General features: G+C 37.2%; 2 protein-coding genes across 2 annotated transcripts; both read right to left on the bottom strand.

Moving 5' to 3' along the window:
• Nucleotides 1-8,242: 8,242 nt before the first annotated feature.
• LOC136175574 (olfactory receptor 4A47-like) lies at nt 8,243-9,172 on the bottom strand. Its single transcript, XM_065945839.1, has one exon. The coding sequence runs from the start codon at nt 9,170-9,172 to the stop codon at nt 8,243-8,245; it is 930 nt and encodes a 309-aa protein (XP_065801911.1).
• Nucleotides 9,173-15,768: 6,596 nt separating this feature from the next.
• LOC136175573 (olfactory receptor 4A47-like) lies at nt 15,769-16,530 on the bottom strand. The gene has a single exon (XM_065945838.1). It carries the CDS (start codon nt 16,528-16,530, stop codon nt 15,769-15,771), a length of 762 nt encoding a protein of 253 aa, XP_065801910.1.
• Between the last annotated feature and the right edge of the window lie 7,229 nt (nt 16,531-23,759).

Genomic DNA, 23,759 nt, shown 5'->3' with positions numbered 1-23,759 from the left:
TGACCAACCTAGACAGCAGATTAAAAAGCAGAGACATTACTTTGCCAACAAAGGTCTGTCTTGTCAAGGCTATGGTTTTTCCAGTAGTCATGTATGGATGTGAGACTTGGATTGTGAAGAAAGGTGAGCACTGATAAATTGATGCTTTTGAACTGTAGTGTTGGAGAAGACTCTTGAGAGTCCCTTGGACTGCAAGGAGATCCAACCAGTCCATCCTGAAGGAGATCAGTCCTGGGTGTTCATTGGAAGGACTGATGCTGAAGCTGAAACTCCAATAATTTGGCCACCTCATGCAAAGAGTTTGACTCATTGGAAAAGACCCTGATGCTGGGAGGGATTGGGGACAGGAGGAGAAGGGGACGACAGATGAAGAGATGGCTGGATGGCATCACCGACTCAATGGACATGAGTTTGAGTAAACTCCAGGAGTTGGTGATGGACAGGGAGGCCTGGCATGCTGCGATTCATGGGGTCGCAAAGAGTCGGACACGACTGAGCAACTGAACTGAACTGAAGTGAACTGAGAACCACACAAGACTTACATTTGAAGAATAATACTTTATACTTAAGAAGTGCAAGAATACTGCGTATTTCTGGATAGGAAAATAATTGAAAAGATAACAATTTATTTCCCAACATTATCTATGAAGTCAATTCAATCCCAATAAATATCACCATCAAAGCCTAAAACAAAAGCAAAACAAAAGTAACTCACAAGAGCTCTACTTGGAAAAATCTAAATTTTCATAGAAAATTATATAGCTGCACTATATTTAAAAATGTGTGCCTGCTCCTCCTATTCCAGATTTTAATGGGAAGCTGTAAACTTTTAAATGTGAGTGTATTAGCTGTGGATCGCTCATATTTGGACAGTATCATGTTGAGTTGCATTCCTATTTGCAGCTTATTAAAAGTATTTTTATGAAATGATGTGAAAGTTTATATGATCATAAACAACTCAAGGAGAAATTAAGGAAATAATTCCACTACAACATCAAAAAGAATAAAATAGTTAAGAGTAAGCTTAACCAAGGAGACGATAGTCTTGTAAATTGAAAACTATAAGCATTACTCAGAGACATTATGGAACACACACATATATGGGAAGACATTTATTAACTGGGATATTTAACAGTATTAAGAAATTAATACCACCTCAAGTGATCTAAAATATAGTGCAATCGCTATCAAAACACCAAAAATATTTTTAGCAAAAATAGAAAAATCCATGCTAAAATTCATATGGAATCTCAAGGACTACAAACTGCCAAAGCAATATTGAAAAAGAAGTTAGAGATCTCATACTTCCACATGCTAAAAAACTGCAAAGCTATAGTAGTCACAGCACCCATATTGGAATAAAGATGAATGACAGATTAATGCAATATAATAGACAGCCTAGAAATAAATCTCTAAACATGTATTTAATAAATTTCAAAAAGGGTGTCAAGAACATTTAATGGAAAAAGGATTTAATATGACACTAGTTGAAAAAGGCAGTCACAAACACACACAAAAGCAGATTTTGTATGATTCCACTGACGGAGGCAAATAAAATAGATTCATAGACAAAGTAGAATAGAGGTTTCCTGGGTCTCTGTGAGTGAAAATGGGAAATTTTCTTTAGTAGTTCTGGACTTTCAGTTCGTGAAATTGGACTAGTTGTCTAGATAGACTTTAGTAACATTTACACAACAACATGAGTTAAATTAATACCACCTTAAGATGGTGAAAATTGTAAATTTTATTATGTAACAGTTCAGTCACGCAGTCATGTCCAACTCTTTGTAACCTCATGAAATGTGCCACACCAGACTTCCCTATCCATCACCCAATTCCTGTCCATTCCCAACTCCCAGAGCTTGCTCAAACTCATCTCCATTGAGTTGATAATGCCATTCAACCACCTCATCCTCTGTCGTCCCCTTCTCCTCTTGACTTCAATCTTTCCCAGCATCAGGGTTTTATCCAATGAGTCACTTCTTTGCATCAGGGAGTCAAAGTATTGGAGTTTCAGCTTCAGCATCTGTCCTTCCAATGAATATTCAAGACTGATTTCCTTTAGGATGGATTGGTTGGATCTCCTTGCAGTCCAAGGGACTCGCAAGAGTCTTCAACACCATAGTCCAAAAGCATCAATTGTTGACACTCAGCTTTCTTTATTGTCCAACTCTCACATCCATACATGACTACTGGAAAAACTATAGCTTTGACTAGATGGACCTTTGTTGGCAAAGTAATGTCACTGCATTTTAATATGCTGTCTATCTTGGTCATAGTTTTCTTCCAAAGAACAAGCGTCTTTTAATTTCAGGGCTGCAGTCACCATCTGCAGTGATTTTGGAGCCCCAAAAATTAAGTCTCTCCCTGTTTCTTTTGTTGCCCCATCCATTTGCCATGAAGTGATGGGATTGGATCCCATGATGTTAGTTTTTCAAATGTTGAGGTTTTTTATTGTTTTTTCTTTAAGCAGTTCTGTTTATTAGACATGTAGGTTTTTTCTACTCTTTTAACTCTTGTAAGTGGCACAACTGTGAACATCTTTTGTTTCATTAATTTTTATTTTTATTTTTTAATTAATTTGTTTGTTTTAATTGAGGCTAATTAATGTTGAGTTTTAAGCCAGCGTTTTCACTCTCCTTTTTCACTTTCACTCTTTAGTTCTTTTTCACTTTCTGCCATAAGTGTGGTGTCATCTGCATATCTGAGGTTATTAATATTTCTCCTGGAAATCTTGATTCCAGCTCGTGCTTCATCCAGCCCAGCATTTCTCATGATGTACTCTGCATAGAAGTTAAATAAGTGGGGGGACAATATATAGCCTTGATATTGTACTTTCCCAATTTGGAACCAGTTCTTTGTTCCATGTCTGGTTCTAACTGTTGCTTCTTGACCTGCATACAGATTTCTCAGAGACTAGGGTATTCCCATCTCTTGAAGAATTTTCCACAGTTTCTTGTGACCCACACAGTCAAAGACTTTGGCATTGTCAATAAAGCAGAAGGAGATGTTTTTATGGAACTCTCTCGCCTTTTCGATGATCCAGCAGATGTTGGCAATTTGATCTCTGCTTCCCCTGCCTTTTCTAAATCCAGCTTGAACATCTGGAATTTCACAGTTCACGGATTGTTGAAGCCTGGCTTGGAGAATTTTGAGGATTACTTTGCTAGCAGGTGAGATGAGCGCAATTGGGAGGTAGTTTGAACATTCTTTGGTATTGTCCTTCTTGGGGATTGGAATGAAAACTGACCTTTTCCAGTCCTGTGGATAATATAAGTTTATTATGCATACTTGAGCATAATTTAAAAAAAACAAATTTAAGAACTAAGGTCACCTCATTAATTGATTTATGATGTGAATCTGGACTAAAGTACAATAGTCTAATAACCCAATAGCCCCAAATATATGCAAATATCATTGGCTTCAGATACACATGGATAATTTATTTAAGAGACAAATACGTCAGTTCAATAGAGAAGTAAATGGCAATCCACTCCAGTATTCTTGCCTGGAAAAGTCCTTGGACAGAGCAGCCTGGTGGGCTACAGTCTATGAAGTCAGAAAGTCAGACATGACTAAGCAACTAACACTTTCATTTTCATGTCAATATAATGACAAACTACTAAATTAGAACCTCTAGTTTTAAATTTCTAGTTTATATTTCAGTATAGTTGATTAAAACGTGTTAGGTGCAGGTGTACTGCAAAGTGATTCAAACATATGTGTATATAAAAAGTTAGATAGATGTATATATATATACACACACCTGTATCAATTTTTTCTCAATTTTTTTTGTTTAAGTTTTTACAAAATACTGAGTAGAGTTCCCTGTGTTGTATAGTATGTCTTGTTGACTATCTACATTAAATATAGTAGCAAATATTTGTCAATCTCAAATTTTTTATAATAAATTCAGCAAATATTAAGTACCTACCATGGACTAGGCATTGTTCTAAGTACTCAGGATGCATCAGAAGAAGAAACAAGGCCCCAAAAAAGCCTGGGTGAGAAAGAAAGAAATGAAATCCAAATTTTTTATTTTGAAGTTTCAAAATTAGGTTTTGGATATACGTTAGAAAACATATTTGAAGGATTTTATGCTCCTCCAGATGTGTTCAAATTGCCTCGTTATGCATGGGGAAGAGGGGATTTTATAAAGTAAACGTCCCTCTCTACAAAGCAGTGGAAATATACACAACACAGATTATACACCAGAGACTGGGCTTAAATTCTAACCTGCAAAGAAAGGCACCAAAGTGACTGATGTACCCCTTATTGGGAAGAGTTTACTCTCAGAGTGACAGGGAATAATCTGTGCTATGTGGAAGAGTGACAGCCTAAAGAGAAATTGTGTTGAGTAATAATAAAATAAACATGTTTGCATTTCAAAAAGTAAAGTCTCTATAGTTGTATCCTAACAACTTCTCTTTTTTTATTATTTGTCAGCTAGGTTTTCTTTGTATGTTTTTCTTGGTATTGTTTGTTTGTTTCTGGTCATGCCATGTGAATTGGGGGATCCTGCTTTTACCAGGGACTGAATCTAAGCCCTAGGCAATGAAAGTCAGTAGTCCCAACCACTGGAAACCCAGAGAATCTCAGAACCATAATGAATTCTGAACTGGGCAATATATAAATTTAAATACAATTTTCATAATGGTTAGTGATTTCCTGCCTGGACCTTACCCCTGAGTACTTATATGTCAAAATCAACATGCTTTTGATAAGCAATGTTCAGTTGGCCCTGAACCATAAAATTGTATTTATTTTCTATTCACCATTTAAAATACAAAGCCATTTAATATTGTTATGATTATTTCCCAAGCCCACATTTTCACTCCAAAAATTCCTCATAGCATTTTTTCACCTCTGGATTTCTGAGTAAGTTTAAGAAGTTTAACAAAGGAGTTATCATGATATAAAATGAGCCATGCCTTCAGGGCAAATAAGCAGGGCACAAAGATCACGATGCCCACAGTGATGTGGAAGACACAGGTGGAGAGGACTTTGCATCTCCCCTCCAACCTATAGGTCTCTATGCAGCACAAGCTGACCACATGGGAGACCATCAGGGGGAAAATATTTAACCGATAAATGAACCCACTGTTAGCAGCAAGAGAGACCAAGGGAGTGAGAGTCCATGCAGACAGGTTCCAGTAAAGGGTTTAATTCACACGTGGATGGTCGGTGACATGGGAGCCGCAGACAGGCAGCAACACCATGAAGAGCATCTGGGTGATTGCAAGGGCAATCCTGTAGCTCCCATACCTGAAAGAGTCAGCCACGTCCCTTCCTGTTCTGTGAAACTGTCATGACACTCATGATATGATGGTTTTGAAATGTTGTTGCTACAAACTGGGAACAACACTGGGATTCGTGGCCTCCAGAGGAGAGGATTTGATCCAGGGCCAGAGACAAGGCTTGATCACTCGGAGTTTTTTGTGTAGCAAGGTTTTATTAAAGTATAAAAAGACAGTGAAATCTTCTGACATAGACATCAGAAGGGGACAGATAGAGTGCCCCCTTGCTAGTTTTTAGCAAGAAGTTATATGCCTATTCAGTTCAGTTCAGTTGCTCAGTGGTGTCCGACTCTTTGCGACCCCATGAATCGCAGCACGCCAGGCCTCCCTGTCCATCACCAACTCCCGAAGTTTACTCAAACTCATCTCCATCAAGTCGGTGATGCCATCCAGCCATCTCATCCTCTGTCATCCCCTTCTTCTCCTGCCCCCAATCCCTCCCAGCATCAGGGTCTTTTCCAATGAGTCAACTCTTCACATGAGATGGCCAAAGTACTAGAGTTTCAGCTTCAGCATCAGTCCTTCCAATGAACACCCAGGACTGATCTCCTTTAGGATGGACTTGCTGGATCTCCTTGCAGTCCAAGGGACTCTCAAGAGTCTTCTCCAACACCACAGTTCAAAAGCATCAATTCTTTGGCTGTCAGCTTTCTTCACAGTCCAGCTCTCACATCCATATATGACCACTGGAAAAACCGCAGCCTTGACTATACGGACCTTTAGCAAGTTCCTAAATAGAGAAAGGAAATGCCTGAAAATTGAGAGAGTTGCAACAGGCCCCTAACCCACAACATGCATTTTGAGATAGCATTGGCTTTTTCACTCTCCTCTTTCACTTTCATCAAAATACTGCAAGTAGTTTAAAAAGGTAAAAACATATAACCAGAAAATATTAGTTACATATTCAATGGTAAAAAGATCTTTTTTTCTTCCTTCTATTTTATTTTTTAAATTAGGAAAGTAAGATAACACATTTACAGGAGACTTGGAAAATGCAGAACAAAGTTACACATACTTCCATTGTGTGCGTGCTGGTTGCTCACTCAGTCATGTCCAATTCTTTGTGACCTCATGGACTGTATCCCATGAAGCTCGTCTGTCCATGGGATTTTCCAGGCAAGAGCACTGTAGTGGGTTGCCATGCCCTCCTCCAAGGGATCTTCCAAACCCAGGGATGGAATCCACATCTCCTGTGTTTCCTGCATTGCAGGCAGAGTTCTTTACCTGCTGAGCCATCAGGGAAGTTCATAGTTCCACTATATACTACAATTATTGTTTAAGTACATAAATTAACATTGCTAGTTGGAATTTCAATATCAAAACTCAAAAATTAATAACACACTCTGGTGAGTGGGTTCTTCGTAGCAAGTGGCCAAAAGTATTGGAACTTCAGCTTCAGAATCAAAAAAAAAGAAAAAATACAAATCAAACAAAACATATGGAAAAATATCCAAACTCAATTATATCAAAAGGGTAGTGGTTAAAATGTAAAATGAACTTTAATCAGTTATCATAAACATTTATCAGGGACTGGTCTTGAGGAGGTGGACAGAAGACTTCTCATAGACAGTGTACAGGACAATAGCTCTTAGGACAATCTCAAGAACGGTAGTTTGCAATATCTATCAATGTCAGCACTCTAAATTCATATACTACTCTACCACTGATTCAAATATCATAGCTACAGTTCTATGCCTATGAGCTAGATTTGTACATGCTCAAAACCATATGTTCATTGGAAAATTATTTGTCATAGAAAAATTTAGCAGCCACATGAAGAGAAATGGACATATTAATTTTAGTGTAAAATTATGAGGAGTATTGTGCAGCATAAGAAAGGTTATGAGATATATATGAACTCCTACAAAAACATTTTTTCAAGACATTGCATAGTAAAAGCAAGGATGATATATAGAGAGAGTAACAAATATCCATATGTTAAACACATTTGCATTTGCAAAGATTATTGTCAAATGAAAATTAAGAAACAAAATTAAGGGTTACATTTATGAAGACCAGAAAATGCTGAGAAAAAAATAGGAAATTTGGAAATTTATTTGAGACTTAATCCTATATTGTTAGGGCTTCATGGATAGGTCAGTTGTTAAAGAATCCACCTGCAATGTAGGAGACCTCGATTCAACTCCTGGGGTGGGAAGATCCGCTGTAGAAGGGATAGGATACCCACTCCAGTATTCTTGGGCTACACTTGTGTCTCAGCTGGTGAAGAATCTGCCTGCAATGCAGGAGACCTGGGTTCATCTCCTTGTTGGGAAGATCCCCTGGAGAAGGGAAAAGCTACCCACTCCAATATTTTGGCCTGGAGAATTCCATGGACTATACAGTCCATGGTGCTGCAATGAGTCGGTCACGACTAAGCAATTTTCACTTTCTTTCAATCCTATATTGATTGGTTCTCATATAGGCTGTTAAATAATCTCTATTTTACTTCAAATTTTCTTGTAAACAGCAAAATATTTAAGTTAAAATTTGGGGGCATAATGTGATGGAAACATAGCAAAGAAGATAATCTATATAAAATAACAATTTTAAGTTATATAAATAAATGAGTTTACTTAAATGACAAGAATCTAAATAAAAATTACTCTGTGTCTCAAAAAGAGTAAAAAAGATAAAAGCATAAATGTTCTAAAATCAGTGTAACTATATAATCATAACCTTGCAAATTAATTATATATTATTAATATCCTGCTGCATAGGCATTAAATCTTGCTAGCTACAGTGATAAATAGGTATTTATAGGCTTTATACTGTAGTACAGAGGAAAACTGTTTTAACAGCACAGTTGTATAACTATCTTTAATTATAACTATAGAAAAGTTTTTGCAAAAAAGAGAAATCAGAATCAAATTTTAAAATGACTTCTGCATTGTAAGGAAATGGACCCTGATGTCGAATGACTCCCGTCATGGTGGATGATGTACTTATTTAATATGAGATATGATGTTTCTTCTCCAGAGCTTCTTCATAGCATTAGTCAACTCAGAATTTCTTAGACTGTAGATTAATGGGTTCAGCATGGGACTGATGACTGTATAGAACACACTCAATAATTTGTCAATGGGGAAGGTCTTAGCAGGTCTTGCGTTTATGAAAATACAAGGAACAAAGAAACAGACAACCACAGTGATGTGAGAACCACAGGTCTGGAGGGCTTTCCGCCTCCCTTCCTGACTCAGGTTCTTCAGAGAGTGCAGGATGACCCCATAGGAGACAAGTAAGAGCAGAAACCCAAGACTGCAGATCAGTCCTCCATTGGCCACAACTAAGACGCCAGTGACATAGGTGTCAGTACAGACGAGTTTTAATAATGGGAATATGTCACACATATAGTGATCAATGACATTGGGGCCACAGAATGGGAGCCCGTAAATAGTGCCAAGTTGAATTACTGAGTGTAGAAAACCTCCAACCCAGGACACCACCAGCAGTAAAACACACACCCTCTGCCTCATGATCACCAGATAATGCAAGGGCTTACAGATGGCCACATAGCGGTCATAGGCCATCACCAGCAGAAGGAAGACCCCGGATCCAGCAAAAAAGTGCTCTGTAAACAGCTGGGTCATGCAAGATTCAAAGGTTATGATTTTTTCCCCGAAGAACAAGTATGAAATCAACCTGGGAGTAATAGAAGAGGAATAAGTGATATCCATAAATGATAAGCTAGCAAGAAAAAAGTACATTGGTGAGTTCAGGGTCTTACTAACAGTTACAGTCACAACAATGAGCAGGTTTCCCACCACAGTCAAAATATAGAAGAGCAAGAACATAAGAGAAAGGACTTTCTGCTCCTTTGGATTCTGTGTGAGGCCCAGGAGGACAAAGTGAGTCACATTGCTCCTTGCTTCCATTTCGTCTGTACAGAAGCTGACTTCACATCTGAGTAGTTTACCTCCAAAATGAAGGGGAAAACACTTAAAGACAGAAAACACTTCAATGTTTGTTTTTATGTATCCATTCATTAGAAGATATGCACAGAGCATCTATTTGTGTCCAATATGTCATGGACATTTTTATTACCAAGTTGAATAAGGCATAGTTCCCTTCACTCTAGTGCTAGACACATAATGAGGAATCAGGCAATTCCAGACCCAGGTAATAGATGTCATTAAATGAGTATCAATACAGGGCTAAGAGTCACAGTAGGAGTGTCTCAAACTAGAATCAGAGGAAGGCTTACCAGTAGAAGCAATGCTGAAGCTGAGTTTTTAAAAATGCAAGAATAAAAAAGATGGAAGGGAAGTTCATGAAGAGGTGCACCATTTATAAGGTCACAAAAGTACAATACTTGAGACCCGCTTAAGGTAATTTACATAATCAATATGAGTAGATCAAACAATAAGTAGAAGTTCGCTGTCCTGAAGTGTCTCAAACTGCACTGACACTTCTTAGGTCTTCAGGTGGACACTTCCCTTTTCCTGACCAGTAAGCACTGCAACAATCTAAACTGAGTCCCCAGTCCCTAACTCTCCTCAAATTCTCAAGCGTAGATATGTGCCATGCGTGGGATTTCCCAGGCAAGAATACCAGGGTGGTTGCCATTTCCACCAAAGGATCTTCCCAATCCAGGGATCTAACCCTTATCTTCTGCCTCTCCTCCACTGGCAGGCGGGTACTTTACCACCAAGCTGCCTATATGCAACATTTCTAATTTTGGACATCCGATTGATTGGCAATTTAGTACTTATTAAACTTTTAAATTGTCCACACTAAACATAATGGTTTCCTGTATAAAATTTAAAGAGGTGTTCTGTATTTATCTCATTAAATGCTATCATTTTCCATGTTATTTTTCAGACAAAAAAATTTCAGTACTGTTCTCATTTATCAATTTCATAAAATCTTAATAAATCCTATCAACTCTACTTTCAAAATATATTACAAATATAATCATACCCAACTTCTTAATTTCTTCCTGCTCCACTGAAATAGCTTTCTACCAAGTCTGTCCAAAAAATTGGAGAAAAAATTATTCTGGCCTCCAAAAAATTGGTTCTCCTGAAGCTGCCCAAATTGTCCTTTTTAATCTTATTCTGATAGCATCTTTCTTTTGCTCAAAGCTCCTGCAATATATTTCAAACATATACTCATATCTTAATGTAACACATTTAATATTTACTGTAACAAGAACTGCAATCCTCATTTCATAACTGAAGAAGCTAAGGCTCAGAACAATGAATTCAGTTTTCCAAGTCACATTTTTAAATGATATACCTAGAGTTGAGTATAAGTTCGATTTCAAAGTAATTTAATTTCTACATAATAATTTCTCACAATTGGGAGACTGGTTCCCACTATTTACTGTTAGTTTTACCTTGTGGAGGCTTGTTCAGAATCTGAAGGACGACCTTAAATTACTCATAAACACTGAAATTATTTTTCATCCAGTTTGGCTACAGAGGGCAAAAAGCTGCCTTATTACTTGAGGATATAATTTATTTTGTTTGACTGTCTGTTCGTTAACTTCATGGAGTCTTCTGATTATTCAGAAGGTTATTTTTATGTGCAGTATATATTACTTTAATGGAATTCCATGTTGCACAGAGAAAAGAAAAGTTTATTACCTTGGGAAATTTATCAAAATGACCAGGAAATTATCTATTTACATAGAAGATATCAATTAGTCATTTCACAGGGAAATTTTTCAAAAGTAACTTATTCCTGCTAATGTCAAAAAAAAAAAAAAAAAAAAAAAAACGCATTTGACTTTTTATCCCTTTTCACTCTGTCACATTAGCATGGACAGAGTAGTTGATTGAGATTTTGAAACAATTTCCTCACCTTTTTTAAGCCATGCCTTAAGTCTAAGAAAGGACCTTCTGAAAAATTTCTGTCAGTCACTAAGCGGGCAGCATCTTCTTCCTGTTAGGGGTGAAGATCACAAGATATTCATCCCTTCCAGCTGCAATTATCATTGAGTCTTGGAATTGGCATGTGTCCAGGACTAATTCTTGCTTAATTAATTCACTGTGATTTTCCCCAACGTTTTAAAGGAAGTCTATATGTAAAGTTATTAATAGTCCAAATCACAAAATTAATGTCAGAAAGGTGCAACATGGACAAAGAGCTCCAGAATCATGAAATGACTACAAATCAAGAATGAAATATCAGCTCAGTCATTTAGCTTTAGTGAAATTATTTGTTATGTGTTTCCCTACCAGCCATAGCAAGATTGTTTCTTTTTACACAATATCCAATTTAATTATCTTAAATTTGCTTTTATATATGTATATAAAATATCCAAAAACACAGTTGAATGTATTAAAATTTTATATATAGTAAATAATCCAATTATTAATTTTTCAAAAAGTTGACAATACCTGCATTTGACCAGCAACCATGCTATAAGTGAGGATACAAGAATTAATAAAATCAGGGGGAAGTCATGTAAAACTTTCCCCTGTGTGGATCTTATTTTGTTATAATAGAATCATATAAAAAAGGAGACAATTTTAAGAAAGAAGTTGCAGTTTTATTCCCTGCTTAAAAGACACGAAGTGGGGTATAGTGACAGAAAATAAGAGGGAAAATTCAACTGTGGATAAAGTAATCCAAGATGAGCTTTTTTAAGGTGATGCTCAAGCTGAGTTCGAAAGTATAGGAAGTGACTTCCATCAGAGACACTCTTATGGAAATTATACAAATGACCTTATTTATGAAACGGAGCCTGGAAAATTCCATGGACAGAGGAGTATGGAGGGCTGCAGGCCATGGGACACGACCCAGCACACACACAACATACTCACAGACTCAGAGAATAAACTTACGCTTGTTAGGCTGGAAGAACTTGGGGAAGAGACAGTTAGGGATTTTGGAGTTGACATGTACACACTGCAACATTTAAATTCAATAATCTGCAAGGTCTTACTGTAGAGCACCGGGAACTCTGCACAGTGTTACGTGGTAACCTGGGTGAAAGGGGAGTCTGGTGGAGAATGGATGCTTGTGTACATAGGCTGAGCTCTTTGCTTTGCTATCACATGAAACTATCACAACATTGCTTATTGGCTACCCTCCAGTATAAAAATAAGTTGTCGGGTTTTTTTAATAAGCCCTGTTACAGCAATTGAAAGTATATAAAAATTAATAAAATTATTTCACTTCAGAGATGAGAGGAGCTATACTTAACACAACTTTAAAATTTTCACAGGAATTTTTATGGCAGTACTATGTTAAAAAGACTTGTGCCTTCTTGTCTATTCCAGATTTTAATGAGGCAGCTTTTAACCTTTCCATGTTGAGGATGATGTTAGCTGTGCATCTGTCATATATGGACTTTATTATGTCAAGCTACATTCTATTTCCAGTTTGTTGAGAGTTTTTTATGAAATGATGTTGAATGTCTACACGATCATGAAAAACCCAAGAATAAATTAAGAAAATAATTACACTTACAAGAGCACCAAAAGGAATAAAGTATTTAGGAATAAATTTAACCAAAGAGACAGTCTTGTTAACTGAAAACTACAAAATGTATCTGAGTGATATTATCAAATACACACAAACATGGAAAGATATTTATGATCTGGGATATTTAACAGTATTAAGATGCTGATAATATCTCTACATATTATTAAGATGTCAATAATACCTTCAGATTCAGTGCAATCCTTATCAAAATCCCAGAATCATTTTTATAGAAGCAGAATAATTCATACAGAATCTCAAGGACTCCAAATTGCTGAAACAATTTTGAAAGGAAATAGAAAGTTGTAGGTCTCACGCTACCTGATCCTAAAACATATTATACAAAGTTATGGTAATCCCAGCACGACCGTTGAAATAAAGATGGACAACATATTAATGGAATAAAATAGATGATCTAGAAATAAAGCTTTGTATACATCCTAGATAATTTTCAACAAGAGTGTCAAGAGCATTTAATGGAGAAAGGATAGTATATTGATGCAAAGGAAAAAGGAAGTCACACAGAAAAACTAATTTTGTATGACTACATTTGATTGAGGCACTTAACTAGTCAAGTTTATAGACAGAAAATAGAATGATAGTTGGATGGTGCTTGGTAAGTGGAAATGGGAAATTTTGTTTAATGATTGTGAAATTACAGTTTGACAAGTTGGAAACATTTTGGAGATGACAACCATAATGTTGGCACAGCAATATAAATTAAGGTAGTGACACTTTAAAATGGTTAAAATTGTATATTTTGTTATGTGTATTTGACCACAGTTTTTAAAAGAAATTGAAGAACTCAGGTGACCTCATTAATTGGTTTATGATATGAACATAAATGATAGCATGAAAGCCCAAACTGTCTCCAACTATTATTGGTTTTAAATACACCTGGGTTTAAGAGGTAAATATGTCAATCTAATGACAAAACAACTAAATTAAAAGCTCTATTTTTTAATAGTTCTATATTTTAATTTATTTATTTACTTCAATTGGGGGACAATTCTTTTACAATATTGTGATAGCCTCTGCTGCATACTTGTGTCCCCTCCCTCCAGAACCCCCCACCGTCTCCCCCCCATCCATCCAGGTTCACACAGAGCACTGGCTTGGGTTCCCTGTGTCATACATCAAACTCCCTCTGGTTATCACTTTGCATATGGTAAGACATGTGTCTCAGTGCTGTTCTCTCAAGTCATCCCGCTCCTTCCTTCTTCCACTGAGTCCAAACATCCGTTCTTTATGACTGTCTCCATTGCTGCCCTTCACACAGGACCATCAGTACTATCTTTCTAGATTCCATATATACACTTTAATACACGACATCTATTCTGCCTTACGTCACTCTTATAATGGGCTCTAGGTTAATCCACCTCATTAGAACTGACTTAAATGCGTTCCTTTTTATAACTGAGTGATTACTCTGTTGGGCATATATACTACAGCTTTCTTATCCATTCATCTGCTGATGGACATCTAGGAATCCAATGAAAAAGCTAGTAAATTAAAATTTCTGTTTTTTAATATTTAATGCCTATTTTGTATTGGATTATAGTTGACTAACAATATTAGCATCAGGTGGTCAGCAGAGTGAGGGAGCTGTACGTGTATGTGTGCCTGTTCTCTTTCAATGCTTTTCCCAGTTGGGTTATTACAGGATGCTGAATAGAGTTCCCCGTGCTGTATACGGTAGATCCTTGTTGGTTATCAATTTTAAATATACTAGTGTGTATTGTCAATACCCAAGTATTATGTAATCAACTCAACCAACATTGAGTATCTACCATAGGCCCGGCATTGTTCCAAGTACTCAGGATTCATCAATAAATAAAGCAGACCAGATAAAGGGAGAGTTTGGAGTTTCAAAATCAGATTTTAGGTGCAAGATAGCAACCATTTTTGAAGTATTTTGTGCTCCTCCAGAATAGTTCAGATTGACTGGTTATGCAGGGTAAGAGGATATTTTATAATGTGAAACTTCCTCCCTACAAAGCAGTGGGAATATACACCCAGATTACACACCACAGATTGGACTTCGACTCCACTCTGCAGAGACATCAAAGTGACTGATGAAACACTGGGTGAGATGGGTTTACGCTCAGGGTGGCAGGGAATAATTATGCTACATGGAAGCATGAAGACTTAAATAGAAACTGTAATGAGTCATAGTAAAACAAACATTTGCATTTCAAAAAATTTTAGAACTGTATTATCGCAAACTCTTTTTTTCAATATTCCTTGCCTAGGTTTTTTGTTTGCTTGTTTGTTTGCTTATTATCGGTGTGGCTTTTTATGTGTGTGGCTGTGTGGTGTAGCCTCTGGGATTCCAGTTCTCCCAGCAGGGCCTGAACACAGGCCCTTGGCAATGAAAGTATGTAGTCCCAACTTCTGGACTGGCAGGGAATCCAAACTCTAATTCTGACAGAAAATAAAATTTAGCTACCAACAGGGTAATACATAAAACTAAGTACAATTTTATAATGGCAAATAACTCTCTATCTGGAGCTCGCCTCTGAGTAGCTATATGTCAAAATCAGCATGCTTTTGTTAAGTAGTGTGCGGTTGTCTTCAATCATAAAATTCTATTTTCTCTTTTCCCATTTTAAAAACAAACTCACTCTTTATTACTATGATCTTTGCCTAAAGTCACTTTTTCATCCCAGAACTTCCTCATAGCATTTTCACATCTAAATTTCTGAGGGTGAAGTGTACGCTTAACAAGGGACGTATTATGATATAAAATGTACCCAAGGCTTGCGGACAAATGCACAAATAAGCAGGACACAAACACTAAGGCGACCACAGTGACGGGAGACACGGGTGGGGAGGACTCCGTATGGAGCAAACTGTGATTAGCAGCACGGCTGTACAATAATGATCTTTAATTGCAATGATCATAAACTCTTTGAAGAAAGAGGATTTTTTTCTTTTTAAAGAAAAAATTTAAAATCAGAATCAAATTTTAAAATGACTTCTGTACTCTAAGGAAATGGAACCTGCTGTCAAATGACTCACTTCATGCTAGATGATGCACTTATTTAATATGAGATATGATGTTTCTTCTCCACAGCTTCTTCATAGCATAAGTTAGCTCAGAACTTCTTAGACTATAGATTAATGAGTTCAGCATGGGTGTTATGACGGTGAAAAACACGCTCAATAATTTGTCAAGGGGGAAGGTCTTAGCAGGTCTCACATACATGAAAATGCAGGGAATAAAGAAGCAGACAACCACGGTGACGTGGGAGCCACAGGTCTGGAGGGCTTTCCGCCTCCCTTCCTGACTCAGGTTCTTCAGAGAGTGCAGGATGACTCCGTAGGAGGCGAGTAAGAGCAGAAACACAGCAGTGCAGATCAGTCCTCCATTGGCCAACACTAAGATGCCGATGATATAGTTGTCAGTACAGACGAGTTCCAATAAAGGATACATGTCACACATATAGTGATCAATGACATTGGGGCCACAGAATGGGAGCCAAGAAATAGTGCTAAGTTGAATAATTGAGTGCAGAAAACCTCCAACCCAGGACAGCACCAGCAACACAACACACACCCTCTGCCTCATGATCACCAGATAATGCAAGGGCTTACAGATGGCCACATAACGGTCATAGGCCATCACCAGCAGAAAGAAGACCCCGGATCCAGCAAAAAGGTGCCCTGCAAACAGTTGGGTCATACAGGATTCAAAGGATATGTTTTTTCCCCCAAATAACAACTCTGAAATCAATCTGGGAGTTATAGAAGTGGAGTAAGTGACATCCATACATGATAAGCTAGCAAGAAAAAAGTACATCGGCGAGTTCAGAGTCTCACTGACAGCTATAGTCACTATAATAAGAAGGTTGCCCCCCAGAGTCAAAAGGTAGATGAACAGGAACAAAACGAAAAGGACTTTCTGCTCCTTTGGATTCTGTGAGACCCAGAAGGACAAAGTAGGTTACATTGTTTCCTGATTCCATCTAATCTGGACAGGAGCTGACTTCACATACTAAAGCAGTTTACCTTAAAAAAAAAAAAAAAAAGCAATGGGGGAAACACTTAAAGGGGGAAAAGTGCTCAAATGTATAAGAATAATTTTTTATTTATCCATTCATTGGAAGAACGTTTATAGAACATCTATTTGTGTTTAATGTGTCATAGACATTTTGGTTACCAAATTGAATAAGGCATAGTTCTTTTTTCTGTTGTTTTGTTTGTTTGTTTGTTTTAACCTCAGTGATATGACACAGAATGAAAACGCAAGAAATTCCAGACACCTGTATGAAGTTCCATTAAATTCACACAGTGCTGAGGAGTCAGATATAGGAATGCATCAAATGGGTATCACAGAGGACTTTCAAGAGGAAGCAGTACTTGAGCTGAGTGTATAAAAGAATTGAAAGTATAAAGAAATAGGAAGAGAAAGCCATGAAAAGGTGTAGCACTTACAGACACGATGTATAATATATGAGACACACATAAGGTAATACACATAATCAATATGGGTAGATGAATGAGTGAATAGAAGATCCTCGTCCTGAACTGTCTCTAACCTCACTGACACTTCTTATGTCTTTAGGTGCATATTTCCCTTTTCTGACCAATGAGTTAGACTGCAGCAGTCTAATTTTGCATCTCCAACCCCCATCTTTCCCGAAATTTCAAACGTTTATTTGCAACATCTCTAATTTTGAAAACAAATTGAATAGCAATTTACTATTTGTAAAACTAATTTCTGAATTTTCCGCAATAAACATGAGCATTTTCTAAACAAAATTTAAAGAGGCATTCCTTATTTATCTCATTAAATACTATAGTTTTCCATGTTATTGTCCAGAAAATTTTTTTAGTGTTTTTTACTCATTTGTTACTCTCAGAAAATTTAAATAAATCCTACTAGCTCTACTATATCACAGATTCGATCATTCCCTACTTAATTTCTTCCAGGTCCACCATAACAGCCTCCTACTAAGCCTTTCCACATTTATATTGGCCTCAAAAGTCAGTTCTCCTGAAGCAGTCAAACTGTCCTTTTTAATCTTATTCTGATAACATCACTCTACTTCTCCAAACTCCTACAGTATATTCCAATCACTCACTCATAGTTTAATGCAACACATTTAATATTTACAGTAGCAAGAACTGTAATCCTTGTTTCAGAAGCGAAGAAATTAAGGCTCAGAATATCTAATTCATTTTCTCAAGTACACATTTGTACGTGGTATACTTAGAATTGAATCTAAGTTTGATTTACTCTAAGTAATTTACTCTCCTACATAACAAAGAAAGTCTCACAACCGTGAGCCTGGTTCCCAGTATTTAATATCAGTCTTACCTTCTGGACGCTTATTCAGAACCTGAAGAATAACTTGAAGTTACTTATAAACACTTAGAATTATTTTTCTTCTAGTTTGACAACAGAGGGCAAATGGCTGCCTCATTACTTGAGCATATAGTTTATTTGACTGTCTGTCCATTTGTTTCATGGAGTCTTCTGACTATTCAGATCATTTTTATGTGCAGTGTAGATTATTTGGAAGGAATTCCATGGTGCACACACTGATAAACATGTTTATTGCATTAGGAAATATATCAAAATGACAAGCAAATCCTACATATACATAGAAGAAATTAACTAGTTATTTGGCAGGGAAATTTTTCACAAGTAACTTCTTTCCTCCTAACTTCAAAAATACAAATAGCATTTGACTGTTCAGTTCTTTTCACTCTGTCATATTAACATGACCAGACTTGTTGTGAAATTTTGAAAGACATTCCCATGATACTTTTTAAATCATGCTATAAGTCTAAGAAAGGACCTCCTGAAATTGTTATGCCAGGTACTCAGCAAATAACATCTGCTTCCTATTAGGGGTGAAGATCACAGGCTATTTCATCCCTTCCAGCTGCAATTATCACTGAGCCTTGGAATGTGTCCAAGGCTGATTCTTGTTTAACTAATTCACTGGGGTTTTCCACAAAGGTTTTAGGAACATCTATAGGGGCTTTCCTGATGGCTCAGTGATGAAGAATTCACTTGCCAATGCATAAGATGCAGGTTTGATCCCTGGGTTGGGAAGATCCCCTGGAGAAGGAAATAGCTACCCATTCCAGTATCCTTGCCTGGGAAATCTCATGGACAGAGGAGCCTGCCAAGCTACAGTCCATGAGGTGGCAAAAGAATCGGACATGACTTAGGAGACAATATATTCTCCCCTGCCATGGAAAGAATATCTTTCTCTTTATTCAATAATAGATTTAATCACGTTAAAATCTGGTTAAATAAATAAAATTATATTAAAAATAAAATTAAATGTTTTAAAGTTTTAGATGTAACAACTAATGATTTTTCCAATTATTAATTGTTTTTAAAGTTAGGGCATATCTCTTATGACAGCAACTGTGCTATGAGCTAGGACACAGCACTTAATAAAACCAGAGGGAAAATCACGTAAAAAAATTTTTTTTCTTGCACAGACATTATAATAGGTCAGAAAATAAAGAAGGAGATATTTAATAAAATAGTTATAGTCTTATTTGGGGCTTATAAGAAAAAAAATAGAATAATGAGACAGAAAAGAAGAGGGAGAATTCTACTGTGGATAATATAATAGGGGAAGTCCCTTAAAAGATTATCTTTAAGCTGTGATTGAAAGGTAGGAAGTGACTGTCATTAGAAGCACTGTTCCCGAAAGTAATACTAAATAAAAATTAATAAAATTTTCTCCTGTCATCAGAGATGACAGGACCTATATTTAGAAAAATATAAACTTTTCACAGGAATTTTTTTGGCAGTGCTATGTTATAAAAGGACTTGTGAGAGTGTGCCCTCTTGTCTTATTCTATATTTTAATGGGGAAGATTTCAACCTTTCTATGTTGAGGATAATGTTAGCTATAGATATGTTATATATAGACTTGCTTATGTCAAGGTACTTTCCTTCTATTTCCAATTTGTTGGGAGTTTTTTATGAAATGATGTTGAATTTCTATGTGTAACTAGCAACTCAAGGAAAAATTAAGAAAGTAATTCCATGTACAAAAGCATGAAAAAAGAATAAAATATTTACCAGACCACCTGACCTGCCTCTTGAGATACCTGTATGAAGGTCAGGAAGCAACAGTTAGAACTGGACATGGAACAACAGACTGGTTCCAAACAGGAAAAGGAGTACGTCAAGGCTGCATATTGTAACCCTGTTTATTTAACTTAAATGCAGAGTACATCATGAGAAACGCTGGGCTGGAAGAAACACAAGCTGGAATCAAGATTGCCGGAAGAAATATCAATAACCTCAGATATACGGATGATACCACCCTTATGGCAGAGAGCGAAGAGGAACTAAAAAGCCTCTTGATGAAAGTGAAAGAGGAGAGTGAAAAAGTTGGCTTAAAGCTCAACATTCAGAAAACTAAGATCATGGCATCTGGTCCCGTCACCTCATGGGAAATAGATGGGGAGACAGTGGAAACAGTGACAGACTTTATTTTGGGGGGCTCAAAAATCACTGCGGATGGTGACTGCAGCCATGAAATTAGAAGACGCTTACTACTTGGAAGGAAAGTTATGACCAACCTAGATAACATATTAAAAAGCAGGGACATTACTTTGCCAGCAAAGGTCTGTCTGGTCAAGGCTATGGTTTTGCCAGTGGTCATGTATGGATATGAGAGTTGGACTCTGAAGAAAGCTGAGCACCGAAAAATTGATGCTTTTGAACTGTGGTGTTGGAGAAGACTCTTGAGAGTCCCTTGGACTTCAAAGAGATCCAACCAGTCCATCCTGAAGGAGATAAGTCCTGGGTGTTCATTGGAAGGACTGATGCTGAAGCTGAAACTCCAGTACTTTGGCCACTTCATGCGAAGAGTTGACTCATTGGAAAAGACCCTGATGCTGGGAGGGATTGGGGGCAGGAGGAGAAGGGGACAACAGAGGATGAGATGGCTGGATGGTATCACCAACTCAATGGGCATGAGTTTGCGTAAACTCCGGGAGTTGGTGATGGACAGGGAGGCCCGGCGTTCTGCGATTCATGGGGTCGCAAAGAGTCGGACACGACTGAGCGACTGAACTGAACTGAACCAAAGAGATAAATCCTGTAAACTGAAAACTACAAAAGCTTAGTGAGAGATATTATGGAACACACACAAATACGAAAAGACATTTATGATCTGGGACATTTAAAAGTATTAAGTTGTTAATACTACCTCAAGTGATCTACAGGTCAAAATAGCAAAACTGATTTTGCAGAAATAGAAAAATCCATACTAAAATTCATGTGAAATCTCAAGGACTCCAAGTTGCCAAAACAATCTTGAAAAGAAGAAAGCTGGGGGGTCTTTTACTTCCTGACTTTAAAACATATTATACAAAGCGATGGTAATCATAGCACCAGTATTTGAATAAAGATGGACGATGAACTAATGGAATAAAATAGAAAGCCTAGAAATAAATCTTTGTGTATGTCTTTACATAATTTTCAACAAGGGTGCCAAGAGTATTTAGTGGGGAAAATATAACAAGTTATAAAAAAGGTAATCACAAAAAAGCAATTATCATATGATTTCACTTACATGAAGGACTTAAAGCAGTCAAATTCATAAACAGAAATTAGAATGGTGGCTGCCTGGGGCTCCATGAGCTTATATGGAGAATATTGTTTAATGACTGAAATTTCAGTTTGGGAAGTTGGAAAAGTCTACAGATGGATAGTGGTAATGTTTGCATAACAAGTAGCTGTCACTTTAAAAAGATTAAAATTGTAAACTTTGTTATGTATGTTTTACTAAGCCATGTCCAGCTCTTTGCTGACCCCATGGACTGCAGCATGCCAGGCTTCCCTGTCCTTTTTTATCCTTCCAGAGTCTGCTCAAAGTCATGCTCTCTGAGTTCGTGATCCTATCTAACTGTCTCATCCTCTGTGTTCCCTTCTCCTCCTGCCTTCAATCTTTCCCAGAATCAGGGTGTTTTCCAATGGGTGGCACTTTGTATCAGATGGCCAAAATATTGGAGCTCCAGCTTCAGCATCAGTCCTTCCAATGAATGGTCAGCGTTGATTTCCTTTAGGATTGGCTAATTTGATCTCCTTGCTGCCCAAGGAGCTCCCAAGAGTCTTCTCCAGCACCACAATCCAAAAGCATCAACTCTTTGACACCCAACCTTCTGTATGCACATATGAGCACAATTTTCAAAATAAATGTAAGAACTAAGGGACTTGCCTGGTGGGGCAGTGGATGGTAATCCTCCTGCCAGTGCAGGGGACATAGGTTTAAACCCTGGTCCGGAAGATCCCACATGCTGCGGAGCAATTAAGTCCATGCTCCACAACCACTGAGCACATGCTCTAGAGCCTGTGCGGTACAACTACAGAGCCCGCACGCCACAACTACCGAAGTCTGCATACTCCAGGGTCCTCTAGCCTCAAATAATGAGCCCCGGTGCTGCAATTACTGAAGCCCAGGCACCCTAGAGGCAGCTTTTCACAGTTTTTAGTCACAACTATGGAGCCTTCATGCTTCAACTCTTGAAGCCTGTATACCTAGAGCCTTTGCTCCTCAACAAGAGAAGCCACAAAGTGAGAAGCCCATGCAACCACAACTAGAGAGCAGCTTCCACTCTCCACAACTATAGAAATCCCGCGTGCAGCAACAGAGACTCAGGGCAACCAATAAACAAATAAAACAGTTTATGTGTTAGTTGCTCAATCATGTCCAACTCTTTGCAATACCGTGGGCTGTAGCCCGCCAGGCTCCTCTGTCCAGGGGACTCCCCAGGCAAGAATACTGCAGTGGGTTGCATTTCATGCCAAAAAAAAAAAAAAAAAAAAATGAAGTCAGTTTCTTAAAAGGAAAAAAAATTAAAAAAAAAAAAAACTAAGGTGATTTCATTAACTGAAATATGAAAGGGAACATAAACTGTACCTCGATAGCCCAAAGTATATGCAAATATCATTGGCTTCAGATAAAGTTGGATAACTTGTTTAAGAGGTAAATATGTCAATGCAATGGCAAAAACCACTAAATTAAATTCTTTTTTTAATTTTATTTTATATTAGAGTACAGTTGATCCACAATGTGTTAGTGTCAGGCCTAAATCAAATGGACTGAGTTATACATATATATGTATCTATTTTACCAAATTCTTTTTCCAGTTAGGTTATTACAAAATATTGAGTTACATTTGTTATAGAGTAGGTCCTTGTTGATTATCTATTTTAAATATACTAGTGCGTATTGTCAATATCCAAGTATTACGTAATCTACTTGAGTAACCTGCCAGGCTCCTCTGTCCATGGAATTTTTTAGGCAAGAATACTGGAGTGGGCACCCTTGTCTTGTTCCTGATTTTCAGGGAAATGCTTTCAATTTTTCACCATTGAGGATAATGTTTGCTGAGGGTTTGTCATATATAGCTTTTATTATGTTGAAGTATGTTCCTTCTATACCTACTTTCTGGAGCGTTTTTATCATAAATGGATGTTGAATGTTGTCAAAGGCTTTCTCTGCATCTATTGAGATAATCATATGGTTTTTATTTTTCAATTTGTTAATGTGGTGTATTACATTGATTGATTTGTGGATATTGAAGAATCTTTAATCCCTGGGATAAAACCCACTTGGTCATGATGCATGATCTTTTTAATATGTTGTTGGATTCTGTTTGCTAGAATTTTGTTAAGGGTTTTTGCATCTATGTTCATCAGTGATACTGGCCTATAGTTTTCTTTTTTTGTGGCATCTTTGTCAGGGTTTGGTATTAAGGTGATGGTGACCTCATAGAATGAGTTTGGAAGTTTACCTTCTTCTGCAGTTTTTGGAAGAGTTTGAGTAGGTTAGGTGTTCTTCTCTAAATTTTTGGTAGAATTCAGGTGTGAAGCCATCTGGTCCTGGGCTTTTGTTTGTTGGAAGATTTCTGATTGCAATTTCAATTTCCATGCTTGTGATGGGTCTGTTGAGATTTTCTATTTCTTCCTGGTTCAATTTTGGAAAGTTGTACTTCTCTAAGAATTTGTCCATTTCTTCCAAGTTGTAAATTTTATTTGCA

Source organism: Muntiacus reevesi, chromosome 9 (genome assembly GCF_963930625.1).
Source record: "Muntiacus reevesi chromosome 9, mMunRee1.1, whole genome shotgun sequence".
In the NCBI taxonomy this organism is placed as follows: Eukaryota; Metazoa; Chordata; class Mammalia; order Artiodactyla; family Cervidae; genus Muntiacus; species Muntiacus reevesi.
Note: the sequence above shows the minus strand (reverse complement) of the source record. Positions and strands in the feature narration are given on the sequence as shown.

Coding starts and splice junctions, on each gene's coding strand:
- LOC136175574 (XM_065945839.1), bottom strand. CDS start 9,172: ATGGAAGCAAGGAGCAATGTGACTCACTTTGTCCTCCTGGGCCTCACA.
- LOC136175573 (XM_065945838.1), bottom strand. CDS start 16,530: ATGTACTTTTTTCTTGCTAGCTTATCATGTATGGATGTCACTTACTCC.